The sequence below is a fragment of the Neopsephotus bourkii genome, unplaced genomic scaffold, assembly GCF_033783945.1.
Source record: "Neopsephotus bourkii isolate Nb327-2 ecotype Australia unplaced genomic scaffold, CSIRO-AGI_Nbou_v1 NB_1622, whole genome shotgun sequence".
Taxonomy (NCBI): Eukaryota; Metazoa; Chordata; class Aves; order Psittaciformes; family Psittacidae; genus Neopsephotus; species Neopsephotus bourkii.
Window position 1 is genome coordinate 103,631 of NW_026902097.1, and position 27,569 is coordinate 131,199.

Below are 27,569 nucleotides of genomic sequence, written 5' to 3' on the forward strand. Positions count from 1 at the left end.
TCAGATAAATATTTAAAGCCATCTTTCCCCTCCAGCCAGACTCTCCCTTCTCCCCATGCCTTGTGATCTGCTGATGCCAGCAGCATTTAAATCACAAAAGGACATCAAAGTAGCTCAAGAAACACTGCAGGGCTGCCACACCTTCTACTCCAGGTGTGAAAAATAGGCAAGCTCATGGGAGAGAAACAGTAGCTGGAGAAGCTGGGGCACCCACGTCCACCATCCATCCATCCATAGGTTGCCCCTGAAAGCATGCCAGAAGGCTGGAAATGCCTTCAGGGCATCCCCCAAGCACGGAAAGGAGCCCAGCACCACACACTGCACTCACCCAGCATGGTGGCATCCACCGCCCCTCCTGGGCAGAACTCAATCATGATCTGGGGAAACAAAGACACAGGAATTAAACTCAGGTCCACATCTCTCTGAGCAAAGCTCACTGGGTAGGGAAGAGGAGACAAAAGCACTGGGTTTTTCTTCCCCACACGGCAAAGCTGTTCCTTTGCCCCACACAGGGATAAGGAGGCTTCTGTGCTCCTCAGGGCACATCCTCCCAGGCATCCCCAGCACCAACAATCACCCAAGCCCTGTGGCAGGATCCAGCACATTGCCCTCAGCAGCCATCTGGGAGGGGCAGGACTGTCCCCATCACTGCAACATCCCCAGCATCATGCCTGGCCCCATACCTGGACACCCACCCTAAGCAGACAGCTTCAGCTTCGCTTCCTCCCTGTTCACATCTCTTCCCATTGCATTTTGGAGCGATGGCTGTTCCGGACAGCGGCCTTGCCAACAGGATGAGATAGCTGTCATAGCTGGGAGCTGACGTGGCCGCGAGAAATCAGGCAGGGTTTTCTTTGGCAAATGAAACATGGGGAGGGCTGGCAAGTCTTAATTTTGTTTTAACTTTGTTTTTTTTTCCTGCCCCCATTGCTCCATAGTTCGTTGCTCTCTTGATTCTGAGCTATTTGAGGAGAAACTATGTCAATAAAGAGGTTGGATACATTCACCAGATTGATGCTGTTTCTCTCCCAGCGATGTGCACAGAGTCCTGCCAGTCCTGCCTGGTCCCTGCTGTCCCCCCACTGATCCTCTCTACCCTCACCTCTGCAAAAACCTCAGCCAGAGCCCAGGCTGGGGCTCGGGTACCATCCACAGCTCCCCACTGCCCTCAGGGCAGGCTGCTCAGATGAACAGATTAACCTCTCAAGCAGCGGGGTTACGAGGTAGAAGAGATGCTGCACCTCCCGAACTAGCTCTTCTCCTTGTCGAGGTGACACAGGACAACATACCAGAGAGGTGAAATGCCAGGGTTTATTTTGAGGACAACTGAGCAAACCAAAGGCAGCGTTTACCAGCACAGCTCTCTAAGCCCTTCAAGTTGAAGTCACGTGCAGCGCTAAGCACTGGACCTGGAGCCAAGGTTCAAGCTCCCTCTTTCCCATGGTGTAAGCCTACAACTCCAGGCAAACCACATCCCACCCTTTGGATCTGCAGTTCCTACACACGGACAAGAGGAATGCTACTATCAACTTGGACCACAGTGCAAGACACAACTGCTTGGTTTCGGTGGAGAAGAGGGAGCAGGACCAGGCAGAACCGCTCTACAAGAACTGGCCCAGGAACAAGAGTCAGAAGGGAGACAATGCGGAGAAACCCAGGCAGGTTGGGCAGCACGACAGAGGCACTGTCGGAGGAAGTGGAGAAGAATAAACCAGAGGCCAGGGCTGGGGAAGCATTTGAAGCAGGCAGATGGAGAGAAGCAACTGGAAGACATTTAAACCATTGGCAAACCAGGACAACAAATCTGTGCCGACTCTGGTTTGCTGAGGCTGCAGAAAGAGTGCAGATCTGTCCCATGAAGTCTGACTGTCACATCTCTGCACTGCTCCGGCAGACAGAAAATCTGCCCTACAAATGCTCCTGTCTCATCACTGAATCACAGTACAAGGGATTTTTCCATCTCACATGAGCAATCCTTTCCTGCTCCTGCCGCTCCAGGCACCTCAGGAACTCACCTACCCAAAGAGGGTGGCCTCCAGACTCAAGCAACAGCCAGTCAGTACAGAAAGCCTGAGGGGAATATTGGCTGTGCTACCAGGCTCAGCTCTTCAGCTTAAACAGACCCATAACCTAACAAAACCCATCTCAAATCACCTGCTAAAGCAGCCTTTGCCACCAGGGCCACTTCGGTGCTTTCACTGATAATGCTCAGCAAGCAGCTTTACAGGCTCTCTGTGCCCCCCCGCTACACAAAGTCCCCTGGCACCTCACACAGCTCCTCTCACACAGCCTCCAGACTGAGAACCCTGATTTTCATTCTGAGGGGTGAGAGGCACACAGAGCAGCCAGCTGGGGGACAGCCACATCCACAGCCTCCCAGGAGCCTCCGTGTGAAGGTGCTGTGCCAAGGTCTCCTGGCAGGGGCACGGCTGGCACAGCCCAAATGTGCTCTGGTGAGACACACTGAGATTTTAAATGGGGAAGGGCCCAGCACAAGCAGCCTGACTCTGGATCAGTGTGGGGTGCATTTCATCTCGAAGTTCCATCTGGGTTTGCAGCCTAGCAATGAGAAAATCAGGGAAATCAGTCCATCTGAACCAGCATGACTGTGTATGCTCATGCAGGCACAGCAGGCTGCAAGCCAGGCACTGGGAATATGGGAAATATGGAAAACTTACAAATATGCATTTTCAACAAGGGCAGAGGTGCCAAAGAATAATTACGGGTGCGGCCAGATTGTCTGAGCATCTAAAATCCTAATGGGCTGGTTTCAGCCCAGGAAACCTGATTTAAACAAATGCAACTGGCAATCCCATCGCTCATACACCACACACACACTTCCTTCCAGGAGCAAGTTCGGCATGAAAAGCGATTTACCACTGGAGCAGGTAGGAAGGCGGCAGCAGCAGCAGCAGCAGCCAGTCTGTGTGCGAGCTGGAGGATGCAGAGATGCTCACAGAGAGCAGAGGCTGTGCAGCGGGTCTGACACCCTGGGGTGGGCAGCCTGCCACTGTGGCTGCGATGAGGAATGAGTTGGGATGATCTGAGAACAGAGCTGTTGAACAAGAGCCTGTGCATCTGTGCAGTCAGGGCTTAGGACTGTTTCCATGAGCTTTGATATATGGGCTGACTACTGGTGTCCCCAAACCACAGCTGGAGCAGTAACTGCCCTGGTGAGAAGCAATCTCAGCACTGCACTTCACCTCTCTACACTGCACTGGGCTGCTGCCCATGTTGTAATCTGCTGTCCCCAGCAATCCTCCTGTGACCTAGCACAGGGCTAGCTGAGCCACAGCAGCACCGCAAAACAGAGGTTTCACACACCCACACCCGAGGAAGCTCCTGCAGCCTTGTGAACCAGCATCGGAAAACCGGGGGTCTCTGCCCCACTGCTGACAGCCTGAAAATGCCTCTTTCAATGCTAAACTGGGGTAGCACCTACACCTCACCTCCTCCTCCCGCTCGGGGTCCAGGCAAGGGGGGTCTGAGCACCCTGCGGGGTCTGCAGTGAGCAGCCTGGAACAGGGCTGGAGCAAACATCCTGTTTATAATGATTTCCTCTGCACAAGAAATCCAGGGACTTCCTTGCTGCAGGCTGCCCAGCCCCTCTGCTGCGCTGGGCTGATGCAGGGGGGACAGGGACATGCAGCAGAAACAGGAGTTCTCCCTCTTGCTGCCACCTCAAAGCTGTCAGAAACCCCAGGGATTAAGCACTATCCGCATCCTAGTGTCCAAAGTCCACAGGCAGTTGTAACTGCACCTCGCAGGCACATCCAAATTCACCGCTAGCTCCCATCACTGGGCTGTGTGAGCAGCACCACCCTCCACCACTGCCAGAGCCCCACGGTCCCAGCTCCAGCATCACAGCCAAAGAAACCCAGCCAGTGTGCCGGCTCATTCACAGCTCCACAAGGATGCATGAGCTGCATGCACGGGAACAGATTTGGGCAGCTGGTTTATAGACAGAAAAGGGAACCCACTCCCACTACCTCTCAAAACCTTTGTACCACAGTTTGAGGACTGTTACATATATATGATTTTTTAAATTTTTTATATATAAATTATACATATATTTAATTCTATATTTTGATTATATCTGTATTTTAAAAAGGACTCGTTTCTTCTATACCTTTAGCAAAACAGCTGAATAAAGAGATCCGCAAGCAGAAGCCACATAATCTTTCCCTTCCAAGAAACTTTTGCACGGGGAAAATGAAACACAAGCTTAAATCTGAAAGCAAAAGTCCACTCGAGTTAAAGAGCTTTGCTGGTGACCTTGATTTTTCCTAGTGGCTCATCCTAATCCTGCCTTTAGGCACAGCAGGATCTGGAAGCATTTTGTAGCCAGAGTGGAAGCAGGGCATGCAGAGGGGGCTGGGGCTGTGTTCTGAGCTGCTCAAGTAATAAGTGACTGCCTGGGAGGAGAGGAAGCAGGGTCCAGTGAGCCTAGGGCTGCCCAGGAGAATAAACAGACATACAGATGTATGAAACAGCTCAATTAAGGGCTCTTAAAGACAGAGGTCTTCAAGTTGTACCTGAGTGAGGGGCACCACGTATGAGAAAGCATTACAGGACCTTGCAGCTCGACACAGCAGATTGGACACTGCCAGGAGAAACCCTCCAGCACCTCACATGAGGCGAGGGCTGGAGGGACACCAGCCCTGAAAACAAGCTTAGTACAGGTGACAGCCCAGGGCAGCTCCTGGATCTGACAAACCAGAAGCAGCATCTCCTGCCCAGGTACCAAAGTCCTGCAGGGTAGGCCTGAGATCCTGCTCCTCGCTCCTGCTGCTCCAGGGAGGAGCAGTCCTGTCTCCTGGGGATGTTTGAACCCCTAGAACTTTCTATACTAAAAAAGGAATAAACTAATAATAATAATAAGCTTATCTTGAAAGGTAATTTTACCAAGCACTGCTCAGCTGCCAAGGGTGGAACAGCTGATGTCCCTGAACCGAGGTTTGCAATTGAAGCCCAATTAAGAGGAGAGGACCCACCCTCCGGCAGCTCTTACTCATCCAACTGGCACGTCAGAGGGCAGAGGCCCACGAACTGTTCCCTCTGCAGCAGCACTGGAGAAATGCCTCTTCCAGTCAAAAAGGGAGAGGAGGAAAAGCCATCAGTTGGGAAAGCTGGGGGCTGCTCATCTCAGCACTTGTGGCCCTGGGCAGGCAGGCATTTCCCATGAGCGCAGCTGGCTGCCCAGGGAGGCCACCAGGTCCCATAGGATGGAGGAGCCCTTGCCTTGGCAGCCCAGTTGCTCCCAAGTCACTGGAAGTGGCGGGTGCCTGCAGGCTTTTCCTGTGACTGCTGCTGTTGCAGTTGCACACTGAACAGTCCGACTGCTCTGGAGGCATAGGGGTGCTCCAGAGCATCATGCCATTACTACACAGATGCACACCACGCTAAGGCACTGTAATCATCCAGCAACCTCCCTTCTCACTGAGCCCTGAGCATCAGGTTCAGCAGGAACAGGAGGTTGCCTGTGTCCCCAGGATCTGTCTGCTGCCACATCCACCCTCCTTGGCCCAGAACCTGCTTCAAAACTGAAGTACTTCAGCAATTTCCTCTCCTAATCTGCAGCACAGGGTTTTGTTTTGCTTCTTCAAGCAGCTGCCTGCTATCAGGGAGAAAGCAACCAGTAGCATCCTGCCGTGGTAGCAGCCTCCATCACCCACATACAGCCTCACGGCCATGACACGCTCATGGGGCAGCTTACAAGCATCCTTGTCACCCACAGTGGAAAGCACCCTGCAGCACAGCCACAAGCTCTCCTGGCTTGTATCAGCATAGAGAGAGTGGGGAGATAAGTAAATGTGGTGAAGTAAACTGTGCTCCATTTAGAGTAGCTGAAGAGAAATGCTCTCCAGGTTGCCTCCTTGCCGGCATCACAAGTGCCAGTTCAGTGCAGTCACGGTGGGCTGCAGGAGAAAAAGGGGGAAAGAAACCCCCTTTAGATGAACTTTACAAAGCTGCTTTTTAGGCTACAGCAAGAGAACAGGCCCTGCTTTTCTGTGGGGGGATTGCCCAAAGGAGGAAGTTCAGGTCCTCCTCCCACCGCAGCAGAACTGGGAGGTGAGAAGGCAGCCGAGGCATCACTGAGGCAGCAGCACCTCCGGTGCAAACCACAAGGCACGAACCGCTCCCGGCGTTTCAACAAACGGACACATTGAGTAATAGCTGCTGCCACTGCAGCTGCAGAGCCCTTCCCCTCTCCCTGCCAGCCCCAACAGTGGGACACAGGCAGGTCAGTCCCTCCAGCAGAGCCCCACAGGGACAACCTCCCTGCCCCACGGCCACAGAACCCAGAGTCACACTACCACGGTCAGAAATGGACCCAGCACAGCAAACACACAGGCAGGGTCCTGGGTACTGATGGCACAAGAGACCTTGCATCCCTTCCCCAGCACCATGGGAAGAGCCCACCTTGGGAACAGCACTCCTGTGTGCTACCCCAACCCACCAAAACATTTCCTCACTTCCCGGTTTCATAGGGGCCAAAGCTTCCCTTCCCAGGGCAGGACCAGGAGTCCTGGAGGCCCCTCATGCATCCCACACCATGGCATCTGTAGCACAGGATGACTCTCCTGGCATCACAAGTAACAGGAAAAGCAAGGGAAGCATAAGGAAGCTGTCTAGACCTTCCCACCTGTGACAGGGTATGGAGGAGTCACAGCAAGGCAGGTCTCTTTTCCCAGCGTCTGGATCATACACCATGGGTGAGACAGGCTCCTTCCCAAGCCCTGCAGGAGCAGCAGGAAGCTGAAAGCCCCGACAGTCTCTAGAGGAGGCAGCACAGATCCAGGAAAGCATCTTACTACAGCCCTGAGTTGTGGTTCTAGAACAGCAGAAAGTTTCCTGCCCTGTTACCTGCAGTGGGCATTCATTAGCTACTGAACACCAGCTTTCCCATCCTGTTCTTCAGTATCCAACTCACCCAGCAGCTTGCTGGTGGCTATCCCACACTGCTGCTCAGCCCCATAATACATATGCCATGGAAAACAGAGACAGGCAACAACCAGCTCTGTTGTCAAACTCTGCATGTTACTGTAGTACCGAGAGGACTTTGGTAAGGTCAGGAGCATCTGTAGCAGGGGCTGAGGTTTACAGAAAGTCCATAGCAGGGACAGCCCTGGTCCAGCAACACTGGCTGCAGCAAAGATGAAGTGTTGCACAAAGAACACAGATGATCATTTGTCTAAAAGCACACAGGCAAATGATGGATCCAGATCTCAAGCTCTACCCTAATACCACTCTGTGCCAGAGTCACACAAGCAAAGTCCAGTCCCACAGGCAAAGCAGGCACCCGGGATGCAGACAGCAACCTCCATGTGTACCCAGAGATCCCAGAACTGCCTCCACAGCCCAGTTATGGCTTGGACACATGGCAAGACCCGATGAAAAGCTGCCCCATTTTCTGTCCAAGCTCCCACCTGCACCTAACCCCCAAGCACAGGGTGAAATCTAAATAGTTCCATTCCCTGTCCCTCCAAGCCCATCGTACCCCTTGGGCTGATGGGTTAAGCCCATTCTCATGCCTCCAACAAAATCTCTGAATGCATTTCTACCTCCCAGGGCTGAGAAAGGGGCTTCAGCTTCTGAGTGACACAAACCCCAGAGGACAGAGCTATTATTCGCTGGTGGGAAGAACACAGGGATATATTTAGGCACAGAAACCACATTTAGCCACGGTCAAGGGGCATGTCCTTTACTCCATCTGCTTGACATCTGAACCCGAGTTCTGGTGGTTAATGGCGAAGCTATGCTGTCCAGCTGGCTGCAAGAGGAGACAGGCAATACCATCAGCCCTCCCAGGAGAAGCTCCCCTCTGTCCCCCATAGCACAGAGGCGTGCAGGACCACAGGGACTGGTTTTGGGGAGCACCTCCTTGGAATCAAGGGCTGTGCTGACCAGTGATTTTGTCTGCAAGCATGTTGAGTCCCCCGTTATCTTGGCCAGCCTGCCCTGCTCCGACTGAAGTCCAAGGAGCAAGTTTACATTACTGAGCAGAGGGAGGAGGTGGATCACATTCCTACACCTACGTAACTTGGCACTTTGCCCACCACCCTCCTGCCCAACACTCTTCACCCATCACATGCAAAAGGGCTGTAAGAAAAGGGGGAACAGATTACGCCAGTGTTGCTCATAAGCCAAGTGGTGATTCAAAGCAAGGCTGAGCTGCTCTAGCTATTTGCTGGGGGTGGCTGAAGGCAGGGCAAGACACTACAGCAGCCTGAGGACACACACACTTCCCAACCTCACTTCTAGAGCCCCATGAGGCCACCAACACAAGAGGGGCCACGTACCCAAGAACCACTGGCACCTGCATAAGCCACCAGGTTCACGCTCCCTGTTGCTACAGCAGCCCTCAGCACACACTGGAGAGGCCATAAAACAATACAGAACTCACCAGAAGCCTCTGTGCTGCTACAGCAGAGCACAAATGTCAACAGCTTGCCTGACATGACAAGCATGCTGTAGGTGGAAGCGAAATAATTAGCTCTCTGTAAGAGAGTGCTCCAAGCTTGCCAATTTTCCCTTGCAGACAAGGACACCATTCAGAGATTTCAAATATAATGAACTTTTTCTCCCCAACTTTTCTGAACAAAATAACCTACAGAGAAAAATATTTGAAATTTAAAAAAGGTCTGTCCCCATAACAAGAAGATGCAGGGCAGCAAGTGAGGAAAGCCAAGGCTGATGGGGTTTCAGAGCAGGAAAGCTTTCTCGAGAACCAAGTCAAATGACACTGCATATTCCTGTTTAAATGCAGAGCTCCCTGCTGATCAGAAGGAGACTGGGGATGAGGTCTTCACATCAAAATCATTCTGAGATGACAAAACATTTCCTTGAACTACCCCCTCAGGTTGGCAGAAATATTCCCATTCCTACTGAAATTTTGGCAGAACAAATCAAAATTCCTTTTAGCTTAACAGAATGTTTTTGACATTGCAAAAAGCATCCTTCCCTTGCTAGAATCACACAGGGCATTCCGTTTCTTTTGACAAGGGCTGTTATCTGACCCTTTTGAATTCACCATCCTGACTCATTAACCAGCATCCCAGAGGGACAAGAATTCAAGTACACCCATGGCCAGGGAACAGAAACGGCTACGAGCTGCAGAGCAGAGAGGGTCAGCACAGCTGTGACCAGGCAGTGGTACCTGGATGCTGAGTGGTGCAGGGAGGGTTAATTACAACATGCTCAGGCTTGTTCATGAGCTCTCCTTTCAGCGCTTGGACTCGCAGCCTCTGTATACCAGGGACACAGGGACATCCAGAGGAAGGCCAGCACTCTTGTTTGCTATAGAAACCAGAAAAACACCCAGGCAATGGCTCCCTGCCCGGGCATGGGGCAAAGCCTTTGCTGCTTAGAGGGCTTGGACTGGGATCCCCTTCTCTCACCAAGATTAATCAGCATTTAGAGGCCACTCGGTTCACATGAGCATTTCTTACTGGATGGGTAGAAAAACGTCGAAAATCCTTTCAAATCTAAATAGCTAAAAGGAACAAGTTGCTTCTCCAGTGGGAAGATTTACTAACCTCAAGTGTCCCAAGTTTGTGGAGCATCAGAAACACATGATGCATTTCAGAGGGGCAGAGCTCATTGCTAGAGTCTGCTCCAGCTCAGAGCTGGAGTTTGACCCAGGACAAGTTTCTTGATGTCTTTTATCATTAACAGCCAGCAGTTCCAACACAGCCTCAAAGCCTCACCTGCCCAGCAGGACAACTCATTCAAGGGGTGGCAAAGGACTTGGTAAGTTTTCTACTTGTGCCTGGCATCTCCTTAGAACCAACTATTTGTTCTGATCATCCCCAAAGTCACAACATGAGGTGGATGGAGCCAGCACACAAGATGCTATTTAACTGTTTCAGTGAGAGCTTTGAAGTCAGTGGATATCACCCCAAGCCATAACTCTGCACAAGGCCATCCATTCCTCCCAAATGACAACTTTCAGGCTATATCTGAAATAAAGAACTTTAAACCTGCAATCTATTGCTTATTCCAGGACATAGGCTGAAGCTAGCTTTCAAGGCACTGTCTCTTATACATAGATAGTTCATAAGTATTCATCTATATGCAAACACCATTCCTTAGCATTTCCCTGGGCAAGTCAGCCAAGTGGGAACGTGGCTTATTGAAATACCTTTCTAACCAAAGTTTTAAAGTGTTTTGAAAGCTAATTTGCCTATGGGGTTCTTGTCTGCTGCTTTCTTTTCATAAAACTATAGTCTCATGGTTATAACCCTGCACTGGGATTCAGCACGTAAGACTTATTCCCAAGTTCCATTTACCTGCTGGGTAAACTTTAGGCAAATTCTTGTCTGTGCCTCCACTCCCCCTTCTAATAACCAGGATAACAACACCAGGTCTCTTTTATAAAACATTCCACGAAGTATAGATGACAAGGGTATGTAATCCCAAGGCATTATTATGGCTTCAATAACCTTGTCTTGTAACATTACCCTCTCTAAAGGATGGTAGACAAAAGGTTTCTGTTCTAGTTTGCATTGTCATGTTACTACCTGTAGAAGAAGTGCTCTTGAACTCAGCTGGGCGATGGTAATTTACCTGCTGCATAAGTCATTATAGGTGGTTGATCAAAATCACTCCAATTCCATCCTTGCTTTAAGGGAAAGACCCAGTTTTACCCAGAAATAGCAGTTCCAGTGACTCGCCAGGGACCTGAATGCTAAAGCTCACGTTCACAAACCAAAGCAGATGTGTTGGTCTCATGCAACCCACTGCTCAGTTTTACATCAGAGAGGAGGGCAGAAGAAGACTTAGACCTCCATGCTTACACTACAGCAGTTCATGGGTACCAGAGCATGGCCTGGCCAGCAACACAGTGCTGTGTGCTCTTGGGGGCTCTCAGGGTACAGCCAAATCTGGCATGGATTTAAGTTTCTGCAGTTGGGAGAAAGGAGGAATAGAACAGAACAGGACACTGGGTAGATGTTTAACAAAGCTCACTTTGTTTCGATGGGTCTCTCCTTCACTATGCTCAAGCACTACGCGCAGCTTGACACTCGGAAACTGTAGAGATTCAAGCACTTCAGGGGGACATTTGGTACAAAGCTTCAGGAGCATGAGGCCAAGCAGGAAGGGCCAGTTTAGACTGCAGCACTCCTGCCAAGTTAAATTTTAAAGGGACCCGAATAGCCCTTGGATTCCTTGGGGACAGATGACTGAGAAGCTTGGAGAGTCCTGGCCTGGAACAGCATTCATGTGAAGGGTCCCCTGTGGGCATCCAGCCACAGCTCAGGCTGCTCTCCCTGCAACCTTCCTCTGCTAAGGAAAACCTTAGGGAATCTGGTTGGGTTATCAGCTTTCTTTATTGTTTGTTTTAAAGAAAAGGTTATTTCCAACTTGAGGATTAAAAGCTGCAGATGCTTTACATAGCCCAGCAGTCTAGTGCATGGGATAATGAACACTTCTTTACGATACAGGATTTTCAAGAATGCCCAAATCTCCAGTCAACATCCATATCAAAGGGGTAGCAATCCAAAACGTCCCTGGCTGAGCAGGTCAGAGCCTGCCCACAGAAAATGCAAAAGGCTTTTCTTAAGGGAAGTACAAAGATGAGCTACAAAGCTGGTGTCTATCTGCAAGCTCTACCAGTTACATACCCACACAGCGGGCTGGTGAGAAGAAACTCTTAAGCTGATTAAATTAACCATCCCCAAAATGCTCTGGCAAGGCAGGGTTACCTGCATGGTGCAGCGGTTTTTGCTTTGATCTCCAGGAAACGTCTGCTTATTCAAAACCCATTTGCTGCAGCAACCATGGTTTATAGAAAAGGAGGGAGGGGGAACAGAATTCCCCGGTGCTTTGCTAGGGAAGTTGTACCACCACCGATGGAGTCCTGTGGTTAAACACCTGGGGCCAATTGACGTTACAAGTTGATTTCCAGAGCATCTTGCAAACCCAAGGAGCATCGACAGGATCCTGCAGGAGGAATCCTGGGTTTCCTGCCCCACTCATCAGTGTGTTGGTTGTCTGGTGGAGGTGCCCACCATCCCCCCGGAGCAGAGATCTCCCACAGGAAAGCTGGAGCTCATCACTCCAAAGTCATCTTATTGTCCTACTGCTCCTGTGTCTGTGAGAGGAGACACTTGGAAGCAGCAGAGATACTCAGAAGCAGGAGATCAAAAGTTCCTCCCTTCCTTTGAGGTCTCAGTCTTTGTGTTGTTTTGGAAGGCAGGGGGAAACCAAACCAAAACAACCAACAAACCACATAGCCCTCAAGAGGGACACAACACACAAGATCTGTTGTTTTCCTTTCTCATGTACTAATAATTATCAATGTAAATCCAGCACCACTGATTTCAAGCAACCAAACCCCATACCTTAGACACATTCATCAGTTACAAAATAGCTTTAAAATGGTTCCTTTTTAAAAGCTGCATGTATACTGGGTGAGGAGGGTTTGCCTTTGTGTTTCCACACTTCTTCAGAAAAAGGACTGTAAGATGTGGCCCAGCCACAAGGACTCAAACCAGATTATTTTTTGCTTAATAGCATGAGATTCTCAGCTTTCCTTTGGTGCCCCCATTTCCAGCAGCTGGGATTTATGCAAAACAACATCAAATGCCACAGGGCTTATAATAAAAATCAAATAAAATCATGAAAACTCCTGCGACTGCAGTTTTGCCATCCCTGGGCTGCTTTCAACCAGCACAAGACTGCTTGGCCTCTACCGTGAGCAATGAGAAGAAGATGAAAGGGGAACAGAGTGAGAGCATCTGCTGGTGAGGGCACAACATCTCTGCAGTGTATTTATATGCTGAGGAAGGTCATGCCGGATGCTGTAATCTCACCAGTTATATTCCTGCGGACTCACTGGGGTCCTCCAAGCCGTTGCCTGTGGTTCACACTGGGCTTCTGCTCTGCCCTCTGTGTGAGCTGGGGTTCTTCAGTTTGATGCCCATCAAGTATAAAAGCATGAGGAATTTGCTGGTTTGTGCTTTCATTTCAGCGCTATGGATTCCAAAGCAGCTGCTGTGGGTTAAGCAACTTCCCTTTGCACAGAAAGGTTTTCTGCTCCATAAACACTGCATGTCACCTTCTGGTTACTGAAGCACAAAGCCAACCCCTGGCACAGAGGAGCCACGAGGACCCAACGCAGCTCAGGGGGACAAGGACACTTCTGCAGCAGCAGCCACCACTGAAAAACAGGTTTCCTCACATATTTTCCTTGTTAGCTGAAGAGTCGGAGAGCAGTCAACAAGGGCTGATTTAGCAACAGCCCTTCCCAGCGCTGAGCCCCCCTGTGCTGTTGGCTCAGACAAAGCTGTAAATTACACAAAGCCAAAGAGCTCCTGCCATCCAGGAGGCTGGGCACATCTGGACCCCTTGCCAGTCCGCCTGCATGGTCCCACTGCTGCCCCTGTGTCACTTTGAACACTGTCTCTCCACACCAGGCTACAGGGACAGGGAAACCACAGGGAATCACTGACCAGACACGCACTCACAGCACATGCTCAAAACCTGAGCCACATGAGGCCAAAAGTACAGCAGAGTCCATGCACCCATCAAATGGATCATTTGTTAACAGTCCTGGAAAACACTGACTAAAACAACCACACAAAGAAATGGTGATGGGATACGGACAAGACAAGGAAAGCTGGTGTTCTATTTGGATGCAAATTTTCCCCAGCAGCACCGGTGACCAAGAAGAGGAAGACTTAGAGGGAAAACCTGCTAAAAACTAGAAGCCTTCCATAAGTATAACAGCCTGACTTATTTACTTCCCTCAAAGCCAGTAAAACACTGGAGCATTAATAAGAACAGCCTGAGCAATGAAATGCAAATGCCACTCAAATAATTAAATAAAGAGAACGATCCTCCTCCCAAAACAATGGACAGAGCTGTAACATCTACCCTCACGGGAAAGCCTCATACAGGAGGCTCTTGTTCCAGTCGCTTCGAAGAGGCTGTTTAAATTTAGTAGGTCGGCAAGCGTATGACATTACAAAGCACTTCTTAGACAAAAGCAGAGCTGAGGAGCCCCGCAATCCATTTTCCCTACAGGAAGGAAGGCAAAGCTTCCTTTTGCAGGGAGGAGGTGGAAGGGGAAAGGGGAGGGGGCTGACATTTTAGATAGGATGAACAAGGCCAGTGTAGGTCAGGCACAAAGCAGGGAGGTGAAACCAGCAGAGCAGAGTGGAATATAGACCAGCCCCACCTCTCACCCAAGCTCTGCCTGTGTTTGCCTTTCTAATTCTGCTGCTATTAGTTTTGCTGCATTTGCAACCTGTCGAAGTCGTGAGTCCCCTCCTAGCAGAGATGTTTGTCTTTCACTTCCTCAGAAGTGTACATATTTACTTCATTCTTCAACGCACTCAGGGCTCGGCATCACAAATACCTAGTCTCTAGGCAACTTGCAGCCCAGCTCCCTTGAAGCAAGACAATGCATGGGTGGAAGTGCTCAGTGCTGGCTATGGCAGCCCTTCGAGCAGGGTGTCACAGAGAAGCTGGGGGCTTTAGTGATGGATTTTTAAATAAGAAGGGACACTGATGCATGCTGACACTGCAAAAGGCACTCGCTGAATAAGCACACATTGCCCAATAGAACAGTACCTCTCCTGCATTGCTTAACCAAGGAATGAACCAGGCATGGATTGCATTATTCCTGTGACAGCCCTGAGGCTCAGGCCTTGGCTCCTGCATAACAAGCAGAGACCCACAGCTCTGACAGCTCAAGACACAAGTACAGGTCTCAAAAGCTGAGATCTCTTTTTAACCCTGGTAAGGCTGCCCTGGGAGGCCATAAATGTACCTGATTAAAAAGACAAAGTAAGAGAGCTGCTGAACGCACCCTTTGACACTCTCCTGACTTGCCAATAACTTTAAGAAGGAGAAGAGGACCTGGCCATGAAGATGGCTTTGAAACTGATAGCATGACAGAACGGTTTGGGTTGGAAGGGACCTTAAAGCTCATCCAGCTCCAACCTCTGCCACGGGCAGAAATGTGCAGCTGTACAGGTCACACACAGCAACAGCCTCTTACCCAGAGCTTGCCATCCCAGTAAAAGGCTCCCAGCAGCTTGACGATGTGCCGGTGGTCGCAGGTTGCCAGTATTTCAATCTCCACCATGTAATCCTCCAGTTCATCTTCACTCTTTGTTTCAATGACTTTGGCAGCCGCTAAAGCACCGGTTTCCTTGTTCTTGGCCTGCAAGAAAGAAAACAGTGTGAGCACAACAAAGGCAAGAAGAGCCAGGAGCACACAGTACTTGAACAAGTCCTTCCAATTCATGCTCAGCTTGACTAGACCAGCCACACCACAAGCACAGAAACTTGCAAAGGCATTTCTGTTTCCTAAACCTGCCCATAGCTTTGCAGAGAGGGTGAATGCTGTGCCAGGGCCAAAGCATCCTCTTTCCAGCCTCCTGTGCCCACACCACTTCCCATCATGCGGAGAAAGAAGCTTTTAGAAAAGGAGATGCATCCTACTGTTTGTAGCATCAGGCTCTCCAATAATATCATAGGTGACAGTTCCAATTACTAGCAGTCCTGAGTACACAGATAATCCAGACAAATTCAAGACGGGTGTATTTTGATTTCCCAGGACTGGCCAGGATTCCTGATGGTGCATATCAGCGAGCGTTTCAGATGACAGTAAGAACAATAGTACACATGCTTTCTGAGCTGCCCCCTCCATTGTACATTGTCCCTTTAACCAGTTTATTCGCCAAATAACCAGAAAACCACCAAAACCTCCATATCCAGGGGTTGGAAAACTTTTCCTGACTTTCCCTCCCCATTCCTCAATACCACTACAGGTTTGCTGACCTTCTCCCCCCCCCGACACCACTCCCCAAGCAGCAATCTACCTAGGAAGGGGATGCTCTGCTCTCAGGGGCCACACACCAGCAATAGGGCAGTAAATCCACGCTGGACCGGAAGCATTTGCAGACACATTTCTTGTCACCCACTCCTCTTGTGTCCCATCCCATATGAGGAAAAGGCAGCTGACAAAAGACTTGGCTAACAACAAGCGCCTGTGAGCAGGGATGGAGCTGCTCCCATAGAGGACTGTTTCAGCATCATTTGCCCAGCACTGTCCATGGCTTCTCCCAAAATAGCCAGGGCAGGTTCACATTTCGCAAATGCAATTTGTACAAATTGGTGCAAGAACAACAAAACACCAAAAGGGCGTTTGCCAGACAGTCTGTGCACCAGGATGTGTCACATGCTGGTAGGGGGGGCCAGGCAGGAGCTGTTTACTCAGGAGCACCCTGCCATTCCCAGCACCACATCGAATCACCAGATCAAATGGCAGGATAAATCCCTATACCTCACCCATCCTGCTCCCCATGGATGCAGGCAAGCCCTTATGCCATGACTGCAGTTCATTTCCTATTTTCCTTCCATCACACTCGCTTTGGACTGCCTCTCCCCCAGGGAAAGAAGTCCCACTGCGGGTGCTGTTAGTGCGGGAGCTGGGCAAGGTCTGGTTGTGAACTTCCTTACTGCTCTGTAGTTTATATATATGTGTTTGGAAAACCTACACAGGAGCTTACAGCATGATTAATTCCTAGTATAAACACTGCAAGCCCCAGTGAACAGTTTTACATAGCTTAGGTGATAGCACAACTGTGTACTGAGGAATAGGCTGGGAAGGGGGGCAAGGAGTAGGGGGAAAACAACACAACGTACTCAGGAAAGCATAGGACCCCTGAGTCTCTGCTGGGTTTTGAAGCCTTGCTGCATTCACATGAGTTGGCATCGACAGCTCTGTCTTTACCACAGGGGACAAATCCATTTCCATCTGGGCTTGATGCCCAATCTCAAGACAGAAGCTGATGCTGGTTTCTTTTGCTCCTGCGGTTTGTTTCTTACCATCTTACACAGATGCCCAGAGGAGAGCACACAGAGCAGGGCAGCGGGAGATGGGGAGCACAGTTAGGCATAGGGAAAAGCAGAGCGCTTCCAAATCGGAGCAAGAGGTGCCCCACTCTGTTTGCTCTGCACTTATGGTGTTGGGAGAGGTCCAAGAAGGGGAAGTAAATATTGTGAGAAGAGGTGGGGCTTCCCTTGGAGGTCAGCCATCACACGCTTCCCATTGGCAGGGTCCTGGCCAGCTCAGCCTTTCCAGGATGCTGGGGCCCTGCAGGCACGTGAAAAAGCCCGGGAGCAGAGCATGCCCCGGTTGCCTATAGCATCATCACCTACTGAGAGGTCTGAACTGACTTGCTCTCACTCCCAAGCCTTGAAGGAGCCACTGCAGCAGCCACTCTGCCACCTCTGATCCCCTTCTGGGCTTTCTGGAGGCGAAAGTGCAGGGATGCTGGATGCTGAGCTGGAGGACATGGGTTTGCAAACAGGGCTGCAAGCTGTGGGTGAGGAAGTGACTGCAGCCCACACGTTCATTGTGGCAGACTGACCTCATTCATCATTACTAATGGATGAGCAACCCAGCAACCGCCAGCAATAGCTTCCTGTCTAGATACAAGCGCAGGTACATTCTGCCTGATGTTCAGCCTTTAAAGATGTCCATAAGAGAATTAGCTGCTGCCTTTCTCCATCACGTTGGACAGTCCCAGATGAGGGTATTTACCCATCCATCTCCATTTCCTCATCCGTTCTAGCAGGGGACACAGCCCGGGGACAGAAGGGAATCCCATGAGCTGCGTGAGGTGGGCTTTCACCCCAGGGGGAGAGGAGCACTGCACTGTCCCAGATCCCCTGAGACCAGCAGGCACAGGGATGTCACACCACTTGGTCACACCAGCGGAAGGACCACCACCATCTGCAAGGAGAAGTCAGCTCAGGACAACACAAACCCAGGAAGCAAGAACACAACGTCTGAAAGAGCAGGGCTCGCAGGGGTAGGGGTGCTGCAGGCATGAGCCCTGTACTGTGCCTGCTCCTATGATAATGTCACAGCTACAACTGAGTGCACTCACAGCACTTCCCAGAGGGGACCAAAATGACCCTTAGCCCTGCAGGACAGCAGAAGAAGGTGAAATAGGAAGGAGATCCTGGAAGATTAATCTCCTCTGGCATTGCCCACTGCAGTGTGGAGAGGAAAGTGGTGGTCCCAGTCCTTTGAGAGGACCAACACTCACACATCCTGGACAGCTCATCCGCTCCGCAGTTGTCTGTAGCTGATCTGAGCCCAAACCCAGCCTGTGGTGCTTCTACCGTACAAGACAGAGGGAGATCCCCACCGTATGGTGTGTGCATTCCTGGACAAAGCTCAGCAAGTCACGTTTGTCACCACAAGAGCTTTGGAAATCCAAGGGGCTTCTGTCCCTTTCTCCACCTTCATTTTCTCTCCATCTGTTTGTCCTCCAGCAGTGACACCAGGCTTCAGCCTCCCTGGGAATGGCAGGTGCCTGCCATCAGGCAGACTGCTGCATCACAGCCCCTCACAGCAGCCAGCAGGTCCCAAAGCTGCTCACAGCAGGCCACATTTGTACAGGCAGCGTCACGTTTTGGCCAAGTACGCCAGGCAGCCTCTCTGCAACTCACATCTGGTGATTTCCTGCGGCTTCTCTGCTGGTATTTTCCTGCATACGTTGTATTACGACAGAGAGATTCTTCCAGGAAGGTTTGTTGCGATCCCAAATAGGCCAAAGGCAAACGTTGCTAACCCTCGGAGCTGCTTTCAGATATCCCCAGCATGAGATGATGCTCTAGGGTTTAAGGCTCTTTCTTGATTTCTTCTTATCCTTGTGCAACGAACGTGAATCTGCCCGGAGATGTTAGCACAAAGCAAAACACAGCCTGCTCTGCCCTCAACAAGCCAAGCTAGCAATCAGGCAGAAGGAACCAGCAGCTCCAAGTCTGTGATCTGCAGGCCTGGATGATGACCTTTTCAGCAAGGGGATGCATAGTGCCAGGCTGAGAAGAGGCAGCATCTGCTGCTCACTCAGCAAGAGATGCAGAAGGGAAGGAAAGGGATGCACCAACCTCTCTGCAGCTTCACCTTTACCTGACAAGGGATCATGCCCTCACCTTGCAGCAAGGGACATGAAAACTTCTCTCATGCTGCTGCTTGGTTTGTCTTTAAATGCCAAAGAAAGGAAGAGACAATGATACAGAGGACAGAAGAAAACCAAGAACTATTAAGAAAGCACCCTAGCGCTACTCACCAACAGTTTGTTAGGTGTTTGAAATGGAATCCTGAGAAACACAGGTTGAATTACAAACCTCAGGTCTTCTGCAAACGCCAGCCTCATTACAGGGTCTCCATCCCAGCAAAAGCCCAGGTAGAGAATGCAGAGATGGGGAGAGAGCTTCTGTTCTCAGGCAGAACACCCCCAAAAAGAGCAGCTTTAGGGGAATCTGTGGCTTTTCACATTTTTTTCCAGTGGAATTTGTGGACAGGAGCAAAAGACCCACCAAAGTGGTGAGATTCCAATAACAGAAATAGTTTGATGTCAGCCTATGGCCTACAGCTGGCCAGTCAAAAGCACGCATCCAGTTCCATCATCTTGTAGCTCCTCCACTCCTGGGTGTTTTAATGGCATGGATAATTTGTCCCTGGAGTGCAATTTAGTACCAAAACTAAACAAACAGAGCAGGCAGCTGCCAGCACAGTGCCCAGGATGTGCTGCTGAGCTCCAGTTCGATTCATTACAGCCTTGGCATTTCAAACCTGACAAGCCCTTATGGCCACTTCCAGCCTTAGTGCAAATCAATGCACTGCAGAGACCCCGTGACAGGTCTGTGCAGAAACAGGATCGGAACGTGCATTCCACAACAGAAAACATACCCCATAAAAGTTATCCAGTAAACCACTTCCAGAAAGGAACACCACGAGCCAAGCAGGGTACAAAGGAAAGGATCTTGCTGGAGTCCTCCAGAGCAAGATGGGTGCTGGACATGCTGTTACCAAACACACTTGGAATACCAAGGGGTAGGGGATGAACAGGATTACTCCTAGAAGGCAGAAGCATAGAGAAACTGCTTATGGATTTAAGGGGTGCCTGTTCAGGTGACAGAAGAGGCTGTTTGGCTTTGCCTGTGACTCAACCTCTGAGCTATTGTGAAACCCAGATTGTGACAAACGCAGGAACTATTTTAAGCCTTTAAAGCACACATTACCGGAAGGCTGGATTGTTGGGTCATTCCTCATGCAGGATTGCTGCTGAAGGCAACGGCCAGTTTCTAGGTGAGGCAGGGGAAATCCCACATGAACTCTCACTCACTAGTGGAAAAGAGAGCTAGCACCAAGAGCACCCAATCGTGTCCTCTACATGTGCTTGCCCACAGTATATTCCCAAGCCAAGGGACAATCCTTTTTAAGCTGGTCTGCCATATCATGTCACCATATTTTTGGTGTGAGCTACTCTTCACCTCCTTATAAGTTTTCTCTCTGTGGGACAGCTGATGCTTCACATATCACCGAGTTACAGAAGCAGGAGTAAAAAGCCTGGTGCTTTCAGTGGATGCTGTGTTTGGGGGGGTGACAGCTCCGACTTCCCCCACCTCCCACACCACATTCCCATTGTGTGCCTTTGTACACGAGCAAGTGCTCACTTACGTATTTCTCAGGGACTACCTAATGACTAATTGCTTTCTGATGCACTTTGCCCAAGCTGTCTGCATCAGTGACCGAGCTCAGAATAGACAGGCTTGAGTCAGTGCTCATATTATTGTTCACTAATCAACGGGAGCTGAAACAAGTTCCGTGCCCAACAAGCTCCCCAGAGCCATTTCAGTCTGTCACCCTAAGTGAACACCAGTTTGGGGCTCTTTGGAAACGCTGAATTCAGCCCTTGGCAGACCCAGCAGAGCAGTTGGTGATGAGCAGGGACAGCAGCAAGGCTGGCACAGCCCTGGTCTGGCAGCCCTGATACACACAGCAGCAGGGTCAGGCTGAATCAGCGCCGCTGCTTTGGCAGCTGTGGCAACACTTGTGCAGCGGCAAAGGGGAAATGGAAGTGGCTTGTGAAACAAGTCAGTGTGAGCTATAAAAAACCATGCAGAAATGTCTTCCCCTGGTTTTTACAAGCTAGAGGCAAAGCAACATCGCCAGAGAGCTCAAACTACAGCCAGGGACTTGTTTTCTCTGTAGACATGCCAAAACTCAGCGTGACCAAAGCATGGCACAAACACCTTTTCTTGCCTTAAAAGCTCAGCACTGGCCCAGTAGAAGAGGGTGAGAGATAACAAGCCCAAGCAGCAGTTTGTTAGTCAAGGAAAGCCCCGTGCAATGCTTCAGACCTTGCACCCAAGCGCAGCAGCAGAGCCCAGAACAACATGAGTCTTTTTTGCTGCTATACCCCACTATAGCCCACCCATAGAAACCAAGTGGACCTCATGGTCCTGGTGTGAGTGAGAAGTGAACAAACACCCACCCCAGGCTTGAAGAGAGGGACGATCCACATGGATCCAACACCTTCAGCCTACACAGGTCTAGAACTCAGAAGTACAAAACATCCTTCAGATCACTGGTCCCCTGGAAGCGCACGGTGCTCCAACGGAAGCCAGTGCTGTGAGTGAAGCATTCCTGCCTGGTCTTCACTCAGTCAACGCCACAATATTGAAAGAGAAAATTAAACTGGTGGGGAGAACCCCATGCAGCCACTTCTGAGCTTCCCAGCAGCTTTCTGCTCCAATTCGGTACATAGTGAGCTAAGGCTGAGTGCTTGCTATGCCCAAGATGGCTTAGACAGGCTGTTGTAGCAGGCATGTCTGTGTCAGCACTTTCCCTTTGTGTGAGAAAAGGCCCCAGTAGAAGAATAAAGAACTGATGAGACCTTTGCTATCTCTGCAGCACCAGCCTGCCCAGGGAGGACACCCAGCAGCACTCCTGCACTTGTCAAGAGAGAAATGCAGGGCAGGCAGGCTCGACAACAACAGCAAGCACTGAGGTCCACCACCAGCAGCTGGTTTTGCTGGGGCACAACTTGCTGCACTGTCCTTTCCACCTACTGAAATACCACACAAACAGTTTGTTTGGTTGAATGAGAATAAGAGCCATGGGGACACAAGCACAGGCAGGTGTCAGCATAGGAAGGGAAAATGTCAAGAAGGTTCCCGTATGTTGGATTGGAAAAGCATTCTGTTTTGAAGAGATGACATTCAGGGGTGGAAGTGAGGTGCCTTTCTATGGCCAGGAGGCAGAAGTCAGTTAATTCAACTCCAGCAGCACTAAGTGGCAACACTCTGCTCTTCACAAGGGCCCCCTTCCAACCCCTCATCCCAGAGACAGCACATAGAGACACCGATCCTGAATGTGACTGCATTCGCCTCTCCAAGAGGAGCTAAGCAGGTTCATCAGCACAGTGATGCTCAGGCCCAGCTGCTGAAGCAGATGGGCTATGTTGAGCGAGGCAGCAGTTCACTGTGCCTGTGGTTTGCAGCACCCAGCCCTGGCAAACCACAAGCCTGCACCACTCCTGCTGCCTTGGAGAGCCAAGTTTGTCAACAAGTACCCATTACCTCAGGGTGTCAAAGAATATGTTTTAAGTGACTTCGCTCTTCGTAGCCGAATTCCTTTTCTCCCAGGACTTGAGGCTAAGCAAGGCTGGCAGTGCTGGTGCCACCCAGGACCTGCAACCAAGCAGTATGGCAGCAAGGATGGGTTTGACTTGAGACTCATGAGGAGAACCCCAGCTCTACACGCAGCAGCATCGCAAAGGTGAGAAAAAGAATCTTTTTTTCCAAGGAAACAGCATGTTCAAAGAAAATAAAAATAAAAATATTAAGAATTATGGGATGTGCTGAGCAGGGATTTTTCTAAGGAACAACGACTGCCACGCGCTAGAGGGTGAAAGGCTCAAAGCCTTCATCTAAGCTTTCTCTTCCATGCTGCTGCCCACAGCTCCCGCTGTCAGCAGCACTGCCAAGCTCTGGGCCATGGCACTGAACTCATTAACAAAATATTTAGGCCATGGAGATGTATCCTCTCCCTTGCCACACTCATACAGCCTTGGCTCTGAAGGGACAAGCTTCATTTGGACTTCAGCACAGACGGGGCATCACATGTTTCAAAGTGAGTTTCAAGTGAACACTGAGCTTAAAGTTCTATCAGGTTTAACACTGTTGGGCCACTGCCTGCCCAGAAGAGTGGCGTCTTCCCATTCCTCTTCCCTCCCCAGCTGAAACATTGTACGAAAACCTTTCAGCCATTCTAAGGGACAATGATTTAATCTTTCTTCTTTTTCTTTTGCTGCCATAGTTACAATCAACTGAAACTCCACCACCCCCCTTTGTTAACTTCCTCTCTTTCATTTTTTTAAGCTAACTCAGCAGATTAGCATCTCTCAGTGACACCCTTTCCAGGAATTACATGTTAAATCCCCCATGAATCAAACCAACAAGAGCTGAGCCCATGTCACTGGAGCAGACTCATGCAAAGCCAGAACAGTGCAGGTTCAGCTGGTGAGCAGACAGAGGTCTGCAGGTGACAGGGATGGTCTTCCAGGCCCATCACTGTGAAAGCCAGGCTTATAGAGCAGCTGCACAACATTTAAAAATCAGTCTTATTACCCACATTTCAAAAGGGAGCACTTACAGTGTGCAGCATGTACAGCAGCAATACCACCCTCACAGATCAGATAACCCAAGCCGTTATCTGAAGAAGAAATAAGAACAACAACATAAAAGGCACAGCTGTGAGGCACTGTGACATGGGGCTCAGTGATATCTCTCTGGGAACCCGCACACGGAGCCGTTGGAGGGCAAGTTTGAGTTCCGGCTGCACTGGGGGCTGCGGGCAGCACAGCAGCCCATGCTCCCCACCCTATGAAGAGAAAGCCTTATCAGGGGCCAGCATCCCCATCCGCAGGCTGGGAAGGGGAGATACCGTTTCACAAGAGACATGAGCACAGCAGAACAATCCAATCCCAAGGCTGAGCCTATGCTCTTGTAAGATCCAGTCCATCCCCTGCTAGCTCGTGAGTTCTCAATGCCCAGAAGAGCCCTGCACATCTATTCCTGCTGACAGGCACACAACTACCTGCAATAGTAAATGCTGCACCAACTGTTAGGTTTTGCAGGACCGAGATGCGATATAGCAGCTCCGAGCAGCCAGCCCACAGCAGCCTGCACTGCTGGCTTCATGCTGAGCATCTGCATGGCCCCGAGATCAGCAGGGCGTTGCTTCACCAACACAGCTCTCTAGGGTGCCACTACCACTTCTCCCTCCCTGCACACACAAACAAACAGTTAACTTCAAACTGATAAAGCCACCACCATATATTCTATGGATTGTATCTTAGGTGTTTCTGAAGAAAGAGAAATCTGAGTTAGGAACTTGTATTTTTATAGGCTCACAACCCTAGAGGTGCTGCAGCCTGCCCAGGCTAGCACACATGGGTCACAGCTCCCAGCTGCTGGCCTAATGAATGATTTAAGAGCATCAATTTAGGGAGCTTTGCATGAGGGGAGTAACAAGGTGTATTTGGCACAGAGCATGTTGCTATCTATGGGCTGCTATCGCTTCCTTATCATACCTGCTGGACTTACCCAAACCAAGACATTACTAGAATGAGAGCTAGAAAGAAACAGTTTCTCCCCACCCCCTTCCTACTTTTCAGCTTCATTACCCTCTGCAACGAGTTTCACTGTTTCCTCATACCATCAGGGTCCTCTTCTGCTGAAAAAGGCTTTTGTACAAAACCAGGGAAATCCCAGTAGTTTCTGCTGGCTGCAGGTTTCTTATGGCCTGCTGCATGCATTTCAGCCTCCAATACAGATCTGGTTATTTTTAATTAATATATATTTAAATTAAGCCTGTCCTACTTTTCTTTCATACTGTGTCAAACCAGTTCAAGTTTGCTCAGCTGAGTGCATGGGGAGTCCAAGACACAGCTCCCTGACAGTGTTCTGCAGGGCAATGAAACCATTACCCAGCCCAGCACCCCTTCGTCCTGCTCAAACCTGGTCTTATAATACTAAAACAAGCACATTTTTTCTTCTACCCACGTCTAAATTTCTCCCAGGTCATACTCTTCAGCATACAAATCCCACTCTTTTGCACTGCTCAGGCTCTTCAGAGCAAGTATAACATATGGTACGTAGGGCAGGATGTAGGCATAGGTGGATTATATCATCTCCCTGCACTTCCGTGTGTGGGAAAGGGGCAGCAGACAGACAGGAACTTCATTCAAACATCCTGAAACTCTCACAGCCCTACAGACACTCAGAGCTGCTCTAAATGATCGCTTTTGTGTGAAAAGCAAACTGACTTTAAAGTGAGTTCAAGAGAATGATTAAATCTGTTCATTGCGTCTTGGCCACCTACATTCTCCTTGCACACAGTGGGGTGTTTTGTTTGGGGCTTTTCTGGCAGCTGTGCAGAGCAAGAAGGCAAGCTTCATCTTTCACATCGCCATCCTATGTGCATCAGCACGCAGGGTGCTGCTCCAGATTGAGAAGGGCAGCGGAAAACAAGATGCAAGTGAAATCTTAGCATGGCAGGAAACTATGTCTCTGCAATAATGCTACTGGCTACTACCTAAAAATAAGGTGTTCTAGTACATGGCACCCAAGTGATGTAGGATTCTTAAACAAGCAAACAAAATCTTGCATGAGAACTCTTCAAAACTCAACCATGCCCACTGGCGAGCCAAGATGTGGAGAGGAGATTCAAAGAAGATGGAGGATTAAAACTTTACTAAGAAGAATAAAATAGCCCTTGATTTCTTCACAACGTTAATCCGCTATCCCGATAAACCACGTTAAAACAACAGAAAAGCAGACAGTTGCCCAAACGTACTAGTTGTAGAGGAAGTCAGCTTCTGGTTATAAACATGTAGTCTCCACTGCTTTGTTTACTGCAATCCACATTCTCATTTGGGTCAAAATGGGGATCAAAGGAGATGGAAGTAGATGGAGGTGAGGAAAGGTCATTACCTGAGGAGCTGACATCCTTAGCCTACAGTTCATAAACTTACTCTGCTAATTGTGTTATTGTTTTGAGGCTGGAATTAACACCAGAGGCATTAGGATATGGCAACAAAACCAAACCAGCCACGTATAAAGTAGCTTCATTCTGAAAGTCATCCACTTCAGAGATGTTGTCCGCGTTTAGACAGGATTTAAACCAGTTATGCCTCTTAAGTGTTCATTTGTCTTGTCATTAACTTCTTTCACAACGGCTACCTCCTTCACATCATTGGATGAGAAACATAAGCAAACATAAGCAAAGAATTATCCAGTAAAAGAGTGAACGTGGCTACATGCAAAAGGGTTTCCAATACACACCACCAACTAAACTGGTAACAGAAGCTCTGATTGCTACCAGTGCTACCTTTGGAAGGATGACTACATTAGGGATTTAAAGGTGACTTTTAGGAATTGCATTTTACTGTAAGACAGGAACCTTCACTAGAACTTTGACTCAATGCATATTTAGTGACCATTTTTATAGAGTTTCTACCAAATACCAATTCATTACAACAGATCCCAGGGTACTGCAGTAAAACACCTCTGCCCTGACCCACAGCAGACCAGCTCCCTTCCTGGCCTTCTCTATCGTTACTGATTATTCCTCAACTGTGAAAAGGCAACACCTTCTTAAGGGATCTGATGAGACCACCAAAACGCAGCTGCCCAACAGCTAATTCACCACTCTCGGCCCAAGTTATCCCTGTAGCGTGGGTCCCCCAAGGAGCCTGGATCCCCAACCTGCTCTTTCAGCTAGCCCCTGCCAAAAGGCTCCAGTCTCGGCTGTAGCACAAGACAGATTTCAGAGCCGGTAACAGTACGAGCACCGTTGCTTTGGAGCGCAAAGAACAGTGTATTTGGCCTTGAACCCCCCGCCCTTTGACACAGCGATGAAGCATTCCTAGCAGTGGACACAGCCCCACTCCTGAGGAGCTGGGCTCCTCTGCTCGCTGTACGCTTCCCGCCGGCGAGGACCACAGGAATACAACGAGTGTCAGTCCCGGAGACCCGCAGAGCTTGGAGGCAGCCCGAGACCGCTGACTTCCAAGAGCTCCGCCAGGCTTGGCAAGGACCACATCGCCTCACAAAAGCACCGCTCCGAAAGCGAGCGACTGAAAGGGGGGAATTAAACCCACCGCTCCCCCCCGCCCCAGCCCCGAGCCAAGCGCTGCGCTCCCACCTTGTAGACCTTGCCGAAGGCTCCGTCTCCCAGCTCCCCCAGCACCTCCCACACCTCGCCGGGGTCCAGGTCGCGGCGGACGTGCTCGTACTCCTTGGACCTCCGCTTCTCGAAGGTGGAAAGGCGCAGGATGCGGCGGAAATTGGCGAAAGCCATGGTGGAGCGGAGCGGGGACGGGGAGCAGCGGGGAACCGAGTCCCGGCCCCGAGCAGGTCCGAGCCGCTGCGCGCCGGGGAAGCGGGGAGCGGAACCGCCTCCAACCGCGCACATGGGGCCGGGGCCGGCGCCGCTCCACCTGCGGGCCCCGCTGACCCCGCCCCGCATCAGCCGGCACCGCCCTCGCCCGCCCCGCATGGCCCCGGTTCGCATCGCTCGGCCCGGCACGGCCCCGCTTGGCACAGCCGAGCAATGCCCGGGCAGAGCGCGGAGATAGGTCCGCAGGTGGAAGCCTTAGCGACAGGAGCACGTTTCCTCCTCCTCCTGGCTCATCTCCCGTGGAAACGGCCCAACACCAATAGTTTCAAACGCCCGGTAACGG

General features: G+C 50.3%; 1 protein-coding gene across 1 annotated transcript in view; it reads right to left on the reverse strand.

Annotated features, from left to right (window-relative positions):
- STK10 (serine/threonine kinase 10) overlaps window positions 1-27,333 on the reverse strand; it is a 46,078-nt gene extending 18,745 nt beyond the window's left edge. Inside the window, exons 1-3 of the mRNA XM_061372821.1 lie at window positions 27,032-27,333; window positions 15,011-15,175; window positions 329-377 (exon numbers count right to left, since the gene is read on the reverse strand). Coding sequence (XP_061228805.1) covers window positions 329-377; window positions 15,011-15,175; window positions 27,032-27,301 — 484 coding nt within the window. The 5' untranslated portion in view covers window positions 27,302-27,333. The remainder of the gene's footprint in view (window positions 1-328; window positions 378-15,010; window positions 15,176-27,031) is intronic.
- Between the last annotated feature and the right edge of the window lie 236 nt (window positions 27,334-27,569).